Source organism: Pungitius pungitius, chromosome 16 (assembly GCF_949316345.1).
Source record: "Pungitius pungitius chromosome 16, fPunPun2.1, whole genome shotgun sequence".
Taxonomy (NCBI): domain Eukaryota; kingdom Metazoa; phylum Chordata; class Actinopteri; order Perciformes; family Gasterosteidae; genus Pungitius; species Pungitius pungitius.
In genome coordinates this window covers 10,014,435-10,031,382 of record NC_084915.1, presented here as the reverse complement: position 1 = coordinate 10,031,382, position 16,948 = coordinate 10,014,435, and the positions used below count along the sequence as shown (strand labels likewise).

At 40.7% G+C, this 16,948-nt stretch overlaps 3 protein-coding genes across 12 annotated transcripts; 2 read left to right on the top strand and 1 right to left on the bottom strand.

Annotated features, from left to right (window-relative positions):
- Window positions 1-97: 97 nt before the first annotated feature.
- asl (argininosuccinate lyase) lies at window positions 98-7,156 on the bottom strand. Of its 3 annotated transcripts, none has more exons than XM_062558160.1 (16): window positions 6,703-7,156; window positions 4,391-4,585; window positions 3,658-3,741; window positions 3,302-3,358; window positions 3,113-3,210; window positions 2,904-2,981; window positions 2,738-2,815; window positions 2,601-2,653; window positions 2,413-2,475; window positions 2,198-2,312; window positions 2,033-2,117; window positions 1,648-1,707; window positions 1,467-1,550; window positions 1,096-1,176; window positions 591-697; window positions 98-468 (listed from the first exon to the last, which is right to left on the bottom strand). In XM_062558160.1, exons 2-16 carry the CDS (start codon window positions 4,538-4,540, stop codon window positions 324-326), a joined length of 1,338 nt encoding a protein of 445 aa, XP_062414144.1. In that variant the 5' UTR covers window positions 4,541-4,585; window positions 6,703-7,156; the 3' UTR covers window positions 98-323. The 3 variants fall into 3 exon arrangements, with proteins under 3 accessions (XP_062414144.1, XP_037324230.1, XP_062414145.1); XM_037468333.2 differs by lacking the exon at window positions 6,703-7,156 and adding an exon at window positions 4,844-5,237; XM_062558161.1 differs by lacking the exon at window positions 6,703-7,156 and adding an exon at window positions 4,709-4,794.
- Window positions 7,157-7,349: 193 nt separating this feature from the next.
- On the top strand, window positions 7,350-11,220 carry LOC119214939 (serine protease FAM111A-like). 6 transcript variants are annotated; one of them, XM_062558226.1, is made up of 6 exons: window positions 7,392-7,420; window positions 7,603-7,702; window positions 8,346-8,422; window positions 8,549-8,569; window positions 8,757-8,837; window positions 8,929-11,220. In XM_062558226.1, the coding sequence occupies exons 3-6, from the start codon at window positions 8,357-8,359 to the stop codon at window positions 10,786-10,788; spliced, it is 2,028 nt and encodes a 675-aa protein (XP_062414210.1). In that variant the 5' UTR covers window positions 7,392-7,420; window positions 7,603-7,702; window positions 8,346-8,356; the 3' UTR covers window positions 10,789-11,220. The 6 variants fall into 6 exon arrangements, with proteins under 6 accessions (XP_062414211.1, XP_062414210.1, XP_062414208.1 ...); XM_062558227.1 differs by lacking the exon at window positions 7,603-7,702 and having other exon boundaries at window positions 7,350-7,420; XM_062558224.1 differs by lacking the exon at window positions 7,392-7,420 and having other exon boundaries at window positions 7,544-7,702.
- An 882-nt stretch (window positions 11,221-12,102) lies between these two features.
- crcp (calcitonin gene-related peptide-receptor component protein) lies at window positions 12,103-16,526 on the top strand. 3 transcript variants are annotated; one of them, XM_037468510.2, is made up of 6 exons: window positions 12,107-12,218; window positions 13,468-13,504; window positions 13,609-13,707; window positions 13,807-13,901; window positions 14,057-14,114; window positions 15,094-16,521. In XM_037468510.2, exons 1-6 carry the CDS (start codon window positions 12,211-12,213, stop codon window positions 15,226-15,228), a joined length of 432 nt encoding a protein of 143 aa, XP_037324407.1. In that variant the 5' UTR covers window positions 12,107-12,210; the 3' UTR covers window positions 15,229-16,521. The 3 variants fall into 3 exon arrangements, with proteins under 3 accessions (XP_037324406.1, XP_037324407.1, XP_037324408.1); XM_037468509.2 differs by lacking the exon at window positions 14,057-14,114 and having other exon boundaries at window positions 12,103-12,218; window positions 15,094-16,526; XM_037468511.2 differs by lacking the exons at window positions 12,107-12,218; window positions 14,057-14,114 and adding an exon at window positions 12,229-12,305 and having other exon boundaries at window positions 15,094-16,526.
- The last annotated feature ends 422 nt before the right edge of the window (window positions 16,527-16,948 follow it).

Genomic DNA, 16,948 nt, shown 5'->3' with positions numbered 1-16,948 from the left:
AGTCGACACAAGTCGGTCTGCACCATCTGGAGTATGTGGGTATTAACAGGAAGATTAACTAAATCAGATGACTGGTGGAAATCAAACTGTAAAACACTTAGTTTGAGTAACATTTATTCATTGCAGGTCCTTGTAACACTTATGATCGGTCCATGTGGTCAGTTGAAACATCACCTGGTTACAGATGTACTTCAAAAGAAGGGAGGAGACTTTTGAAAGGCAACATGGTTTTTGTCCCTTTGAACTCAATCTGATATTTCCTCATGATCTAAATTGTGGCAGTAAGCTCGATTCAAAATATTAAAAGTGAAATGAGGTCAAGATCATTGTGTCCGTTTCTGAAGCCAGTCCCTCAGCTGTTCCACCTGCGCAGCCACGCTACTCTTGGCTGTGCCTCCAGGGGCGCTGTACTGCTCCACGCTGCTCCTGTAGTCCCACACTGAGGAGACGTCGCCTCCAAACAGAGGGCTGAAAAGAAAGAGAGACAGAGAGAGAGAAAATTGAGAAAATCTAAACACACCCTTTTCTATTAAATAATGGCTTTTTGTTCCCTGGTTTTGTGTGTGTGAGAATGAGAAGAGGAGAGTCACCTAACAGCACTCAGGTCTTCCACAGTGAGTTGATTCAGGGCGATATTTTTGGATTCAGCTGCAAACACAGCTTTACCGGAGATACCGTGTGCCTCTCTGAACGGCACCTGCAGCCCAGAATAACGCATGGTCACACAGCATCACACACTTAAAACAAGACCAAATACAGTTTGGATTGTCCTGATTGCAGCAATTATAAAGCAAAGTATAATGCATTTTTTGTGCATCTGTTCTCTGTGCTTCTTGTTAAATGAGTCACCAGAAAATGTGCCAGCGAAATGTGGTACCTCACTTGGTGGAACAGTTTGCATGAAGATGCGATGAATTCAATAATTAACCAATTAAACTAGGTGATCCTTGTGTGTGTAGACAAAATAATATTATTTGGATTCAGCCTTTTAGGAATATTCCCATTGCACAAACAATGTTGCTCATTTAGGCTAAATGTTATTTAAGATCACGTAAAGATTTGCATTTGGACGGGAGCAAACTGAACAACACTCACCCCCTTCCTCACAAGGTAGTAGGCCAAGTCAGTAGCCAACATGTCCGGACTGAGGGCGGCTTCCATCACACTCGGGTTAATCTGAAGCACAAGACAAAAATCACAGAAAACAGAGGTACCGTCTTTGAATTGAATCAAAATCAACACAGTTACATTTTCTCCTCATGGGATTCTCATCATTATCTTCTTTATACATGCATTGTTTCTACAGCTGCAGTTTCTTCTGCATTTTGTGCCCTCTGAAAATGGAGCAGGAACCAGATAGAAAGCTTTGAGCCTTTTTTCTATTAGCAGTAAGAAAAGAATAAATAAATAAAAGTAAGCCGCCACAACTGGTTTTTCAACATAATAAACAGTCTTTTATCTCTGACCTTGAGCGTTGACATGACTCCAGTTGTCACCTGCAGCACAGCGTGAACCGTATCGTAGCAGTCAAACATGGCCTCCTTATCTTCCTGGTGAAGGATGACAAGGACAGCATGACAAACATTACAGAGGAAATATCCAGGAAAGTCCAATGGAGTGAAAGCTCACCAAGACACACTTTCATACCTGCAGGTCCTTGTTGTAGGTGCTCGGCAGGCCCTTCAGGGTCATCATGAACCCTGCACACTGAAAAAAAAAAAGTGGGAAGTTTGACCAAAAAGCTTTGATTCTGCAGAAAAAAGCTTTATCCTTAGCTTTATGTCACATGAGGGCGCTGATCCCACAGCAAAACACATCTAGCAGACGGTGGACAGAATCAAAGGTCTTCGCCACACCCCTAAACTGACAAGGAGCCAATTCCGCATCATCTATTTTTTTCTTTTACATCGTTTGCCAACCGTCTGATCAAAAAGGCCAATGTGAGATCTGCAGACAGATCATAACATGAAAAGCGGGCTCTCGATGAGCAGGAAAAAAAAGACGATTTAACAAAGAGGATCTATTTTCTTACGTTGCCAAAGACACGCCCGGCTTTACTTCTGATCAGCTCCAGGCTGTCAGCATTCTTCTTTTGGGGCATCAGACTGCTGCCGGTGCTACACACACACACACACACACACACAGCCTTTATCATTGAGTACACTATACTCATTATAACACACAAACACTAAGAGACCTGTAAGCGTCGGAGAGCGAGACGAAGGAGAACTCCTTGGTGCTGTACAGCATCAGGTCCTCTGCCATTTTGCTGAGATGGGTCAAACACAACGAAGCCCAGAACAAGAACTCCACTGAGGGAACACACATGAAAACATGAGGTCATTTGAGAAAGACGTCACAGAATTGTATTTGAGTGCATGAGAAATCAACAGACACATGTGGTTTACGTACCAACAAAATCCCGTTGGCCCGTGGCGTCCATGCTATTAAGACTAATGCCATCAAACGCCAACTCTACAGAGGAGGAGAAGCAAAGTTCTTACAGTTCTAAAAAACATGCATTTTTCTCAATAGACAAGATACAAAAGAGCGAGAGACAGGAGAGTAATAATTTGGTAGTATTTGACCCGTAGCTCAACCTCTCATCAGTAGCTCCCTGTCAATGTCAAATGGCGTCCCAGCAATGGCCCCACTGAAAACCACAAGAATCATCCTCATTAACTGGTCCTCTGTGTGGGTGAAAAGCGTCAGTGTCAGATAGTTGTTCACAATGTACCTGCCGAGAGGTAAAACATTAACTCTTTTCTTGATCTCCAGAAGTCGGTCAACATCTCTGCTAAGAGCAACAGCGTGACTGAAAACACAGGAGACCGACGTGAACATTACATCAAAGTAGGACACAAAGGTGGTATTTGTGTAGGATTTGCCTAATTCAAGGTCACCTTAGAATCCAGTGGCTCCATCTGATTGGCTGAGCTCTCTGCATGTGGGTGTAACCAGGAAACAGGACGTCAATTTCTCTAAGGTTCAGAAAGAATATGTAGGGAAACTTTTTTTTTTTAAACCCCCCGTTAAAAGTGTGTGTGTGTGTGTGTGTGTGTGTGTGTGTGTGTGTGTGTGTGCTGGCGTAATGAGTGTGTATCCATCTCACGCTGCGGCCCGCTCCACCATGGTAGACATCAGTTGTAGGGCATTGTCTGTCAGGGTTGTGATGGCATCCCTCAGCCACAACCTCATGTCAGTCACCACCTGGTGAACACACACGGCACAGTGAAGCACAGCCAACGCGGAGTCCAAAATGTCATTCGGTAGCTTGTGTTTTAATATTCTGAAGACAAACCTGGTCGTTTCTGCTCCTGCCAGTGTGCAGCTTCCCTGCCGGTGCACTTATCAGCTCCTGAAAGTCGTCACCCAAAGGTACAACAGTTATGCTGCTTTGTTTGTACCCAACATTCTTTGCTCCTTATTTTTCCTTTTAAACATATCCCATTAAAAGAGCCAAACCCAGTGGGAAAATGACAGCAAACACTAACTTCTAAAAAATCATCATGTGACTGAAAAACATCACAGAATAATGGTATTACCTGCAGTGTTGAGTTAGAGGACTCAAAACACTTTGTGTTACAAACCTTGATCTGCCTTTTATTATTGTTATTATATGAAATTACATTTTCACTTAATGAAACAAACCCTTACCTTTAGCCTGCGCTCATTGGCAGTATGAATGTCCTCATCTTCAGGTTTGATCACAAAAACACCTTTAGACCACTCAACAGAAATCTGGAGGATAACAAAGGGCTGTATCACCAAGTAGGCTTAACAGATACACATAAACACAGTACTTTGAAATAGTAATAGAACACGTATGGACCCACTGAATTCTAGCCAGCATCCGGCACTCGTGTGATTGCACGGCAAATTATCAACATCATATTATGTGTTTCCGTATTGCATTGGTAACAGTGCACTAATACTACTATTAGTAGTAGGTACTAATATATCACTCAATACTGCTAATGCCACTAGAATTGCCAAAGCAAAACATGAGGATAGAGGGCACCCTGAACCCTCACCTGAATGTGGGAGTGAAAGAATTACTGAAGCGGTTTGGCAGCTGACATCTATCACATGGTGATAGTATTGTTCAGAGTGCATAATACAGAGAGGAATTCTACTCCATTGCACATTTCCAGCTGTCATCCATTAACCTATATCTACACTGAAGGGCAGACAATGACACACCTACCTACAATGGAGCAGGAGTATGTTTCCTTGCATGCAAGTGTGAGAGAACTGTGATCACGTTTGTAATTACACAGCCTCATAAATGTCAAGTGCCAGCTCGTGTTTAAATTTAGTGTTTTGAGTGCATCTCTTGTTTGAGAAACAGAGAGAGAGAGAGAGAGAGAGAAAAAATATGTAAGTTCACCTGATCCAGCCCATGTAAAATCTGATTCATCTCATCCGTGGTGACCAGCTTTGCCTTCTCCAGAGCTTTCACATACGCCTTGCTCCCTCGGATATCAGCATTCCACATCCTCTGGTCATAGGCGATGGATGCGTTGAACTTCTCCATCATAGGATCGGTGTCACCCAGGAAGCGACCTCCCCAAAGTTTACCCCCCTGGTGAGCAGCGAAGAAAGCGACAATAATTTGTAATAATGTTAATGTTGTTATAATTCCTCACACCAAGGAGCGGACACAACACGAATTGAAATGTGAACTACACGTATGTTTCGAACTTACAACGGAGAATAGTGGTGTTTGTGTGTTTCGGTTAAACAGGGTCGCATGTCAAACCGTAACACCGCTTCAGCGTTCAACAACAACAACTCTTGCATGCCGCGGTGTCCCTCAGGCTTAATGTTAACATTACGTTACCTCTGTGTTTGCCATGTTGTGTCGCTGATGTGTTTCTGGAGCGGTTGTGTCCAGTGAAATGTTTCGGCTGGTTCTACGTTGAACGGACCCGACACGATGACGCTGGAGCTTCTAGACGCGAGGCGCGAGCGTGGCAGTCTGCTGTGTGTATCGCTTTAAAAGTCGTGACGTCATCGAAGGCGTCTCGTATTCCCCAAAAAGCCAGTCCTTCGCGATATAAACGGATATACAGATAATATAAAGCTCTTCTTTATCATTTGGTTGTGTCGCGCGAGCAAGACAAGGACTAGACTGGAGACTTTAATCAAAGCAATATGACAATGTTTATTTGAGTTTATTTGAGTATTCTGTCCTGCAGTCATACGTGCACGGACAAGCTATTTAGCAACAGGCAAAGAAAGGGCGCTCGGATTTTAAGAGCATTTTTGATTGGTTTACTATGGTGGAGGCGGCTCCTGTTTAGAACCCTCGGAGAGCCCCATTGGACCACAGGGATGTCCGTCCCTTCAGGCTCTCGGATCATCACGCCTCCCGTTGTTCATGAGTTCACTGCATACTTAGGATGTTTTGTGTGTGAGACATATTAGTCTCAATATTCTGTTTTATCTACATTTGACCCTGAGAGTGCGTGAAGCTCTTTAGCAACAGGTTCACTGCATATTTAGGATGTTTTGCGTGTGAGCCCTGGCCACCCCAGTCCCATGTATGGACGTGACCCTGAGAGTGGGTGCAGCCTATTTATCAACATGTTTGTGTTCTCCGTGTCATACACGGCCTCCGCTCATTTTTATTATTCAATTATTGTTTAAGTGTAATTACAGTCGAGCTTGAGCATCCATGATTATATTTAAAACTCAACAAATCCCCCTTTGCACACCTACTAGGTGTGACCTACTCATTGAGGAGGAATTCTACAGCGGAAGCAACACTGCCTTCTGGAGACGGGCGTTCAATATCAAATTCAAGCAGCGGGCACTGCTTGTATGGAGGGGGCGGGCGTTTCTCCTTGGAGAGGGCAGTAAAATTAAAACATTGGTTGTGTCTTAGCTCGCCTCTATTGGGGGTGAAGGCTCCCCCTTTTGTAACATTGGAAACTGGAGGGAACACCGCGGCTGATCTCTTCAAAGAGATTACAACCACCACTGTCCCCATCATTGTTTCATAATCCGGTGTCATAGTTTTACCATCGAGGCACCATTGAGGCCTTGATATAATCGGTCAGGGGATCGAGATGACTCCCCCCACCTGCTGTAGATTTCCCCATTCATCCCCATTCATTCATTTCATTATCCTGTGGAGAATTCTGTTGGTTTGGAATTGGTTATTCCTGGTAGCATCCACCCGACGCTGCTGTAGTCCTCCAATACCAAGTATTAGAAGCACCCAAACACAGCGATGTGCAATACAGCCTTTGAGATCAAAACAGTGATAAGCCAAATTCTTTTACTTGCCGAACTGTGATTCCAGCATTCTACTGAAAGGATGTGTAGCGACAATTTACCATCTTGTCACTAGTTAGAGGTGTTTGTAGGGCTATCTGACGCGTGGTTCCAAACAAATCCACTTCCAGTCCAATACTGCATTTATCTTCTTTATTTTGGCTCGGTTCTGATGCTCAAACACATTGCAATCAATAGTTATGGTCCACCATGATTCTTGATCCTGACGGTCAAAAACTGTTTGCTTCCCCATAACACCTGGCCTCCCCTGCTCTCTGATTATCTACATACCTTAAACCCATACTCCACCCAGTGTTCTCCAGTGGAACTACAACAGCCATTTGAGAGCATAATGGCTCTTACAGGATGTGTGTGCATTTATTTGTTTAATTTGTAAATTATACTCTAAAGTTAACTCACCCAATGAGGTGTGATTTGTGATGTGTGTTGATCCGTCACTGATGTCCACCTCGCCCCCCTGCTGCTCCTCCCCTCCTCCACTACCAATGTGAGCCCTCCCTTCTCGGCTCCAATGTCTACGGTGTTCTCAACTGGTGTTTCAAAAGTCTTTGCCCATCACCGTTTCTTCTTTCTTCGTCCCTGGTACACTTCCTCTTCTCTGCTCTCGTCAGGGCTCTTACTTTGTCAGCTTGGAATCATTTGTGCTGACACGACCGTCTTCTCTTCTCGTTCTTCAAAAGTTCTGCTTCCTTGACGATTTGATTTCATGAAAAGTCCAAAGGAGTAAAAGTTCTCTTTAATTATGTGGGTCTTCAGACTCGCCAAATGAATCCTGGTTTCTTTTGCTGGTCAGACGCCTGTCGTCTCTTGTTCAAATTGTCCAAGCATTTTGTAATGTTCATCGATGGAGCTGCAGTTTTTGGTTCTTCTTCTTCTTCCTTGGTGTGGTGGGGGGTTGGCAGTACCGATATATATATATATATATATATATATATATATATATATATATATATATATATATATATATATATATATATGCACTGTAACAGCACTTGACAGCTTCTTTGTAGTCCATCTTCGGAGAAATTGTAGTTTCGCCGCTGCTGACTGACGTCATTAACATGCGTCTCCCAGGCAAAAAGGCATAACCACGTTGAAACATCACAGACAAGAAAGGGTAATGTACACTTACAGAGTTAAACTGTAATTAATAATGGGATATACAGTCATTATATAATCAAACGGGCTTGAGTGCGTCCATTATAATGTTTGTAACACAGGCAATAGCGAGCACGACTGAGAAAAAAAACACTAAAACGGAAACCCCTTTGTCTTTTTGCTGTCCAATCAAAGCTCCAGTTTTGCGCATGTGCAATATGAGCATACTTATATACCTCTTCTGGCGGCCTTTTTCAGTTGAGGGAATTCCATGCCGACTGTTGGACCTCACTCAATTTCAGTAAGTTAAATAAATGTTGTAAACTTATTCTGGTATCTTAAATCTTTGCTTTAGCTAAATCGAAGCTTAGCTAAATATTCTGTTAGCAATATCTATTAGTCAAATATTCTCGTGTGACTACACCTTTAAAAAAAACATTATTTAATGAGACGTAGTGGACTCGTATCATAACTCCGAAACTGTCGCGTTTCGTCAAAATGCACCGTTTTGGAATCAATATGTTATCCACGTGAATCGTGTATAGATCCGGAGAGGGTTTTTTTTGGGGGGGGGGGGGGGGGCGGAGTCAACCGGTCAGCTTGCGATTCTATGATTCGGAGTGAGACGAGGAGAAAAGGTGATGTTGTGATTTTCGCAATAAAACACCTGTGATCAATTGCCATCATTTGGCAAAGTCCGGAGAAATAACTGAAAGCAAATTCAAAAAAGGTTATACCGATGGTTTTAAATTGAAAATAGTACAGTTGTGTTGTTACACCCAGCCGTGTTATTTTGCTATTAGTGAATTACAATACATATCAAGTTGATGACTATTCCATGAAGATTGTATTCTGTCCATGATATTAGAAATTCATAACTTTCTTCAACTTCTCCTGAAGGTATCCTACTACATCACTATCTTTTCTGTGTTATTAAATCTCAGAAAATAAAAAAATGGACCCTAACCAGGATCAACCCTTGAAGATCACAAATAATGGACAAATGAATGAAGTTGTCACGGTAATTCTCCAGTCTATATATTTGACATAATGTTTTTTATTAATTTATTTACTTTATGTCAAAAGTTTTAAGCATGTATTTTATATTGCATTACTAATATTGATAACATTTATATCTCATCGCCAGAACGGAGAAAATGTTGCAGAGGTTTGTTATATTCAATCATTCTATCTGTGTTGGATAATATACGTAAAGGCTTACTTCTCTTGTCTACCATATCTATGATTACAGTAAATCTTGTAAATTGGGTTTATGTATTACATTTTTTTTAAGAACACACAAAGACTGATAAAGTATGTGTTTTTGATTTTAATTTAAACTCTGTGTTAAACAGGAGACCTCAGGGTGCAGGCCGGCTCCCGCCCAAAGTCAGGAGGCATCGGCTCCAGTCCCTCACCACCCTGTGCGTGAACAGGTATTGCTAATAGCTGGATGCGTTAAGAGTGTTGCTATTAAACTTTTTTTTTAATTTAATGAAATGCGATTTAATTGGGTTTTATTCCTAGGATGCAGCGGTACATGTAACCCATTCTTTAAAGTGGCAATGGAACAAGAACAGCTACACCATTACCTGCAATAATGCAAGAGGGGTCGAGAGCGCGCTGAAGAAAAGTTCACAGTACAAGGAAATTGCAAAAAAGAATAAAAACAAAGAGCTTGTTATTATGAGAGCTGGAAAGGCTATCAGTTCACACTTTCCATGCAGCTTAGTTAAAAATGAGCAGCTGACTTTAAAGTATTTCAAAGCTGCAAACACACCAAGGCAACTGGCTGGTGGTATTGATCATTGCCAGAGAAAGAGGCCATCTAGTGACCTGGTAATGTTTCATTTACTGACAAAGGGAGGCTCAAGTGTACGGAGAATCATGAGAAACTCGGAGCTAGAAAAAAAAAACATTGATAGGATAACTATTTATGCATACAAAGGTGAAAAAGTGAAATATGCTCTGAAAAGAGATGGCCGTTTAATGGATATCGTATTCAAAAAGAACTGTGCACTCTCCAACACAAACACCGAAGAAACCACTGAAATGTCCGATCTCGTTCACGATCATGATGGTGAAACTTTCATGATCAAGCTGCTCGATATGTGCAGTCCACCAGAAAGTCAGCCTGACGGCTTGGAGGAAATCTCCACGGTGCAACTTGAACCTCAGAGGTCTGACTCTGAAGGAAACCCAGGTCCACCCCAGCCGTCTGACACAACAGAGTCAGTGAATGTCAACACACCAGAAAATAAAGCAACGCTAGATGGTAAAAAGCCACCGGATATGTTCCATGAAATACTCCATTCAAAACAGACACTGATGGACTTATCCACAGATTTGACAAAGATGCTGAAGGGAATGAGTAATCAGCGAGTTCCTAGTGTTTCTCGTGTTCGTAATCTGCTCCGTGTGGAGTACTCAAAGAACGATGAGGCATGCAGGGAAGTGAGAACAATGAAGACCCTGATGGATCTCAGTAATTCTGTTTGCCAAGTGAGAATCAACGACAGAGCAGAGGGAAGTGGCTTCCTCCTCTTCGACAAGTTTGTCCTCACAAATGGCCATGTAGCTAACTCATTTTATAATGAGAACACGCAGCAGCTTTCTCAGGGAGTCACTGTCCATTTCTCCTTTGAAAGTCTTGCTGAGATGGCTCCAGGAGCAGCAGTAGAAGAGGTTGTTGGATTTGAATACTGTAAGTCGGGGCAGATGCGTGACTGGGCTTTGATGAGGATTCGTACTGATCAAAACTTGCCCGACGGTCTGTTGACACGTTTGGGAGATCTTCCCAAACGTGGTGGAATTTGCATCATTGGGCATCCTGATGGAGGAGTGAAAATGATAGATCCATGCTTCATTATCCCAAATGAAAACCACCAACAGGTTGTCGAGAAGCATGAACGTAAAAATCCACAAGGCGTTTGGCCGCTCAATCGTGACTATAAAAACGGAGAGAACATTCAGTTAATTACCTCCCTTTTCTTCAAGGATGTGAAAAATGATAAAACGTACAGTCAGGCTCTGCATTACGATACTTGTTTTTATTTTGGCTCCTCTGGCTCTCCTGTCTTTGATATGGACTGCAACGTTGTTGCAATGCATAGGGGCGGGTATACGTACCGCAATGCAAAGAATGAAATGCACAGCGTCGTAGAGTACGGCTGTCCTCTGTACGCAGTTATTGATCACATCATTGTCCACATGGTGGAAAAAGGAAAGGCTGATGTGTTGAAGGGATTGCTGGCTTGCAGTGATGAACGACATCGACCACAGATGATTGCATATTTGAAGCAGCTGGTTGGGAGTAAGGGGAATTGGAACGAGTTCTCTGAATTATTCTCACAGGAAGAAGTTTCTGTCCCAATGGACGAGGATTGAGCAGATCCTGCTGACAAAAAGCAGAGCGAGCGTCTTCAGAAGTGAACATGAACAGGCTTTCATGTCTGTTATCACTGACAATCATTCAACATAATCATTTTTAGTAAAATCTTTATTTCAAAATACGTATTTAAATTGTCGTTCTGTTCTGAAATCTATCTGAATAAATAATATTCATGAATGTGCTTGTTCACCATTGGCCTGTTAGATTTCAATGTCTCAACATTGGCCAATATTATCTTACATATGTTGTTTGTTTGTTTTTACGTCATCACACACGTAGCATTAAGTTGCAGTACAGAAATGCCAAAGATACAGTATGGTGACTAACTGTAAACTGTGGATTATTAAATGTTTTGGACAATATTCTTATCAGAAATGTTTTTAAAAAATGTTTGATTTATTTCATATACAATAAAGTGATTACCTTCATGTTTGGATTTTGATGGTGTTGTATTCCTCATTGATAGATAAATGACACATTTTTACTTCAACTAGCTGATCATATCAAAGACTGCGAGAATGGACTCTGGAGTCCAGACTCACAGGTACTAGAGAACGCAAAAGGTCATTTGAACGCGTCAGCTGGTCTTGCTAATGAATTTTGTTAGATCTTAATTGTTAAGTATTTTTACTATGAAGCTTTTGTTTTCATTTAAAATGAAATATATGTATGTTATACCGACATAAAATAAACCAGCATATCTTAATGGATCAGATCAGAATTGCATGGGAGCAGCTGTAGTTTGTGAAGCTGCTGACCTTTACTGGAATACACTGAATATATTATTGGACATTGGATGGAATAAACACATCTTACTGAAGTAAACAGGGCTGTTGTATTACATCACATTGCAAAAGCTCTAAAAAGTTTTCATAAAGTACAGAAAAGGTTTGAAATAGCAAATTAATCCCTAGGGGCTACATTCCACATAATCACTTACCGTTTGTCGTCTGTACTCAGCAGGACGATAATCAGTGTAGTAGACCCAGTAGTAATCAGTGTCCAGTTAAATGCCCAAACATCACTATAAATTACATTTTGAAGGCACCTGAACCTCATGATGCTACAGTTAGATTAGTTAAACTCTTAAGAGACTCTTACAAATTTGTATTTGGAAAACATTTATTTATTATTATTTTTTACAATTATTAGGATTACAATTAATCTTCAAGTCTTTTGACTGACGTCCTGCTGCCGGTTCATAGTCTCTGGGTGTCTTCATCTCCTTTAATCAAAGTGTTGTTAGTTTTAATGCACAATAACAGACCATACAACAAGCCTGCACACTGGACATAAACCGCACGTTAAAGTTCAACTCAAACATGTTGCAACACTGAAGCCAGAGTGGAACGTTTGACTCGTGTCACATTTTCTACACGAGCACTTTAGCGACGCACCAGCGCGTAGTGCCTGTCGAAATGGAAGTGTAAGAATTGTTTTATTTTTTAATCATTTAATATAGTACGATGTGTTTGATGTTACCGTCTCTATATACGTTACATTGTGATTAAAGGTAACGTTGCTGCGTGTTTGTAGCTATTTCAGGTTGGTGTATTTGTCGAGCTGTGGGAACGACGTAACGTTAACGTTGGTGCCACAATACTTTTCAAGTCTCTATGATTTTAAAAGAGCGAGGAAAACCCGTAATTGCAGTAATTTAAAATATCATTAACGATCTGCTCGATTAGTGAATAAGCTAAAATGTTTGTATTTATCTTTAATTATCTCAGCTAAACCCAGGCAGCTGATACAGCACTGAGACTTTGTTGGTGGTTGTGTACATGTGGTTTAAATAATGTACTCAATGTAGCCAACGTGTATGAACTCTAGTTTGACAAGCTGACAATATTTTTTAAAAACAATATCATATAATTTAAAGAGAATTTTCGTCGTTTAACTAGTGCTGAAACAATTAGATGATTGATCAATTAGTCATCAATGCAAAGCTAACTCAGTTTTTCAAAAGTGAGGAATTACACTTTTTTCTTTTTCTGATTTTAATGATGCTTGACAACAAAACAATGTTTGGGACTATCTAAAGCTCAATAATGATGACAATGAATGATTCAAATATAGTCTTCTAAGTAAAATAGATTCAACATTTGAATTTAAATAGTTCAAAACAGGACAGTGGCCTGTCACCATCTGTCTTTTGCACTTTTAGTGTTGGTCTAAATTCCAATTATTTGTGGATTTCAGCCCAATCTTTGAACACTTTTGTAATGGTTATTTAACCAACATAATCTAAACTCAATCATCCCCCTTCCTGAGCTCAGAGTTACATTTATTCAGGATCAGGAATCAGGAATCAGCAAAAGTTTATTGCCATAATATGTCAGACATGGAATTTGACTTGGCGGTTGGTGCACGACAGCAGACAGTAAAACAATGAGCAACAGACAATGTGCAGCAATAAGAAAAAAATAAAATATATGCTATGGGTTAGTATGCTAAAGCTGTGGGTTAGTAAGTTAAGAAATTAAGACAAAATAAAGATAAAGTGCACCAGCTAAACAAAAAGTGACAAGTCTTTATTAAACTAAAAGACAGACCCTTTTTAAGGTTTCATAAAGATAAACTGATCTTTTGATCTTGAATTACTTGGTGACATATACAGTTTGCAATAGTCAAGAATGAACTTTTGATTAATTGTGACATCATTTCTTCTTTTTCAGGAAAAATGCAAACGCTGCTATGCTCAGTAACTATGAGGTAATGTGTGTCTCATTGTTTAACATTAAATCTTTTTCTACAGTCCAGTCAAGAGATGCAATTGATTACGTGTTGCTTCAGATTTATCGGTGTGCGTTTTTCAGGTGTTCAAACTCCTGACAGACCTGAAGGAACAGAGGAAGGACAGCGGGAAGAACAAACACAGCGCCGGGCAGCAGAACCTCAACACCATCATGTATGAGGTACACGCGCACATCCCCTTTCTCTCGTCACTGAAACGTTGTGTTACATTAAAACTTTTGCAGTAGCGTAACCACAGTTCCTTCTGCATCTCCCCACAGACACTGAAGTACCTGTCGAAGACGCCCAGCAGCCGGCAGACCCCAGAGATCGTCAAAGAGTTCCTCACCGCCATGATGCCTCACAAACTCACAAAGTCAGTGGGGTTGGAACAATGTTTTCTTTCATGTTTTCTTTTTGATTTCATAGATGCCTTAAATCCATAGGTTTTTTTAGGATAGGTAAATATATAAAGTATTTACTGTTCAGTACATCACATCACATATTTACTGAAGTTTTTTTCTTCGTCAGGGCAGAAAAATTGCAGCTTTTGAACCATCGGCCGCAGACAGCAGTGGAAATTCAGCTAGTGAGTGTTTTACCTAATCATAGACACATATTTATCTCTTTTCCATACTCAAATGAGGAACTGTTGTGATGTCATGGTGATGTTCTACTTGTTTTGTTATTGTCAACACATCGCTTTCAAAGAACACAACTTTGAACTCATCCTGAAAGAACAAAACTCCTCCTACTAACAAGTACATTGTACTTGTTAGTAGGATGAGTTCTTTGTATAATTTGTGTGTAGAACTGTTCAGTACCGTCCGTGTTATTGACACGGACGGTACTAAGTACAGTCTGTGTCAATAACACATCAGTGAGTCACACTTTTGCCCTGGTCAAGGTGTTGTTTTATTACTATTATTATTAGGAGAGTGTCCAACATTTGGCCTCTTTCATTTACTTTGAGTAACATTTGCTAAATACCACAATACCAATTTCTTCAATAGTTATTACTTTAAACGGTAACCCAGTTTAGAAAGATCTTGGCCCACAGAATGATGAATAGATTGGAGTTAAACGCCTCAAACACAGTTAATAGATCAAAGGCCGTGGTTTTTTTTCACCATTGACATGTGTCTTGCTATTCTGAAACACAAGTTGAATGGAACCATTCCTGCATTGTACATGACTCCCATTGATTGCATTATAGAAGGGAAATCCCTGGCAAAAAGATTCATAGGTGAAACATTTCAAATAAGATGAATCTGTGTCACTGGTGCTTTTGTTGAGAAGCAACTCAAAGTAGAAGCAGTGAAGTACTTCTACTTTGAAGGGACCTATATTTTTGTGATTTGGGGGTATTATGTTGTCAGAAATACAGTTTCTGTTAAATAGAGCAATAGACAGTTTGAAAGAAGAATAGTGATAATTGGGTTTGTGAATAACGTCCCATCCATTTGTGGAATTTGAACATCTAGAATTCCCCGACGACGGATTGACTCAATTAATTAAGATGGAAACCATTTGTAAAAACCAACACTTCATTTTCTGTTTGTATTCAGATGGTGGAGGAGAGTGAGGAGCGGCTATCAGAGGAGCAGATCGAGGAGCTCATACAGATGGTTGCAAACGTCCTACCTGGTGACCCGGAGCAGGAGAACGCTGCTCCAGCAGAGGCAGAGATGGAACAGTCATGACACAGACACCACCTGGAGGTGGAGAACTGGAGTAAAGGCTTGTACTACGACAGAACTGGACTGGTTGCTATAACCTGTATAATTTCAAATGGCTCATTAAATGATTCACATTAAGGTAAATAAATGGTTTAGTGTTTACCTCAATACAACCATATCGTATACAGCTGTCCATTTGTATGTTTTTTGACAGTCATTTGCACACGGCTTGTTTTGCCCCCTGCTGGTCTAATTTATATTTCACATCAGATTTGTTTTGGAGATACACTCTAATTGGTTTTATTAGAGATATGTCATGAAAAAAGAGAGCAGACGTTATGGACCAAGTGTTTGTGATCTCCTAACAAGGATGCAATAATTTTGAAAGACAATATATTCCATCTGTAATAAAAAGAACAGCTGAAATATGTCTGCATTACTTTTCCCACTTGAGATGACGTGTTCAGAAGGCCCCCCAAACGTTGGTTATTATGGCACCTAAATGTTGATGGATCAGTGGTGACACGAGACGGACTGTGATAAACTAGTGCCAAATGAGAACTGTAATCTAAAACCCATTTCTATGTCAGACGATGGTGGTGTCACCCCCAAAGTGTCCTTTCCTTGCGTCAACCAGGTCTCTGAGCAACACTGTTGATAGAAAAGGAACAAACCCCTCAACAATAGTCTATCTTTCTCTGCAGGGATGTTTTAAGACTCAGAGGAAGGAAGTCCTAGTTAGACTTGTGAACATATCTGTTTTGAGTTTCCTGTTGGTGCCTCATTTCAGTTTCCTGTCCCCACTAACCACCTTACTGAGGCAAGATACAGAGACGGACTGCTGTCGGGACAAGTTTGTATCAGCAACAACCAGGAGCCCCGGGCGGGTCCCAAGTATATTTAGGACACACCTCTGAAACCACATGGAAGGGGTTCAGTGCCTGCCGGTCTCTTTTGCCTATGCTTATCAACCCATTCACCGCCTCAAGCCTTTAGGAAAAATTCCATTCAATCTTAACTGAATGTACGTAAATATATGGCTGGTTTTGGGGAATCTTTCATAATCTGGCGAGGACGTCATTAGTGTGTATGTTGCGGACAGGTCTCAATGTATTAAAAAGATTAATTGCAGTCTAAAGTTTGTAATTGTTGCCAACTTTATTCCCAAGAACTATCAAAGCCAGCAAGTGTCCAGGGGACTAAAAACCTCAGGGGCCCTAAAAGCTCAAAGTTTACTAAATGACTGCATGGTGTGTGCTAATTTATTTCATTTTAAATCAGTTTGGAAATATACAGTAGTCAATAAAATTTGTCATTGAACGGGTAGAAGAAATCAAGCGTTCTGATTGGTTGAGGGTGAGTCACGGGGTGTACTTATTGTAGCATGCATGTTGCAGGTGGCTGAAAGGGTGTTAATAGGATCCTGTCTCCTCATTTTGACCCCTCGGGCCCCCCATGTAATCTCTCCGTTTCTTTCTCATAAATTGAAAGGTTGTGTTAATCACTTGCAGCACGTGTTACTCGTTCAATAGTATATGGTGGAATTTGAAGTTTATCCTCTCAAACTGAGATAATTTTATATTTACCGTCTATCAGTTCAACACCCAATCAATCTCATTGCGTATTCATACATTTCCAGGTTCTTTGTTATGTTTTATTGATATTCTGCCATCCTCATTCTATTCACCACAGAGCTCTCTATGTGTCAGGAAGATCGCTGTCACACTAAAACAGTAAAACCTGC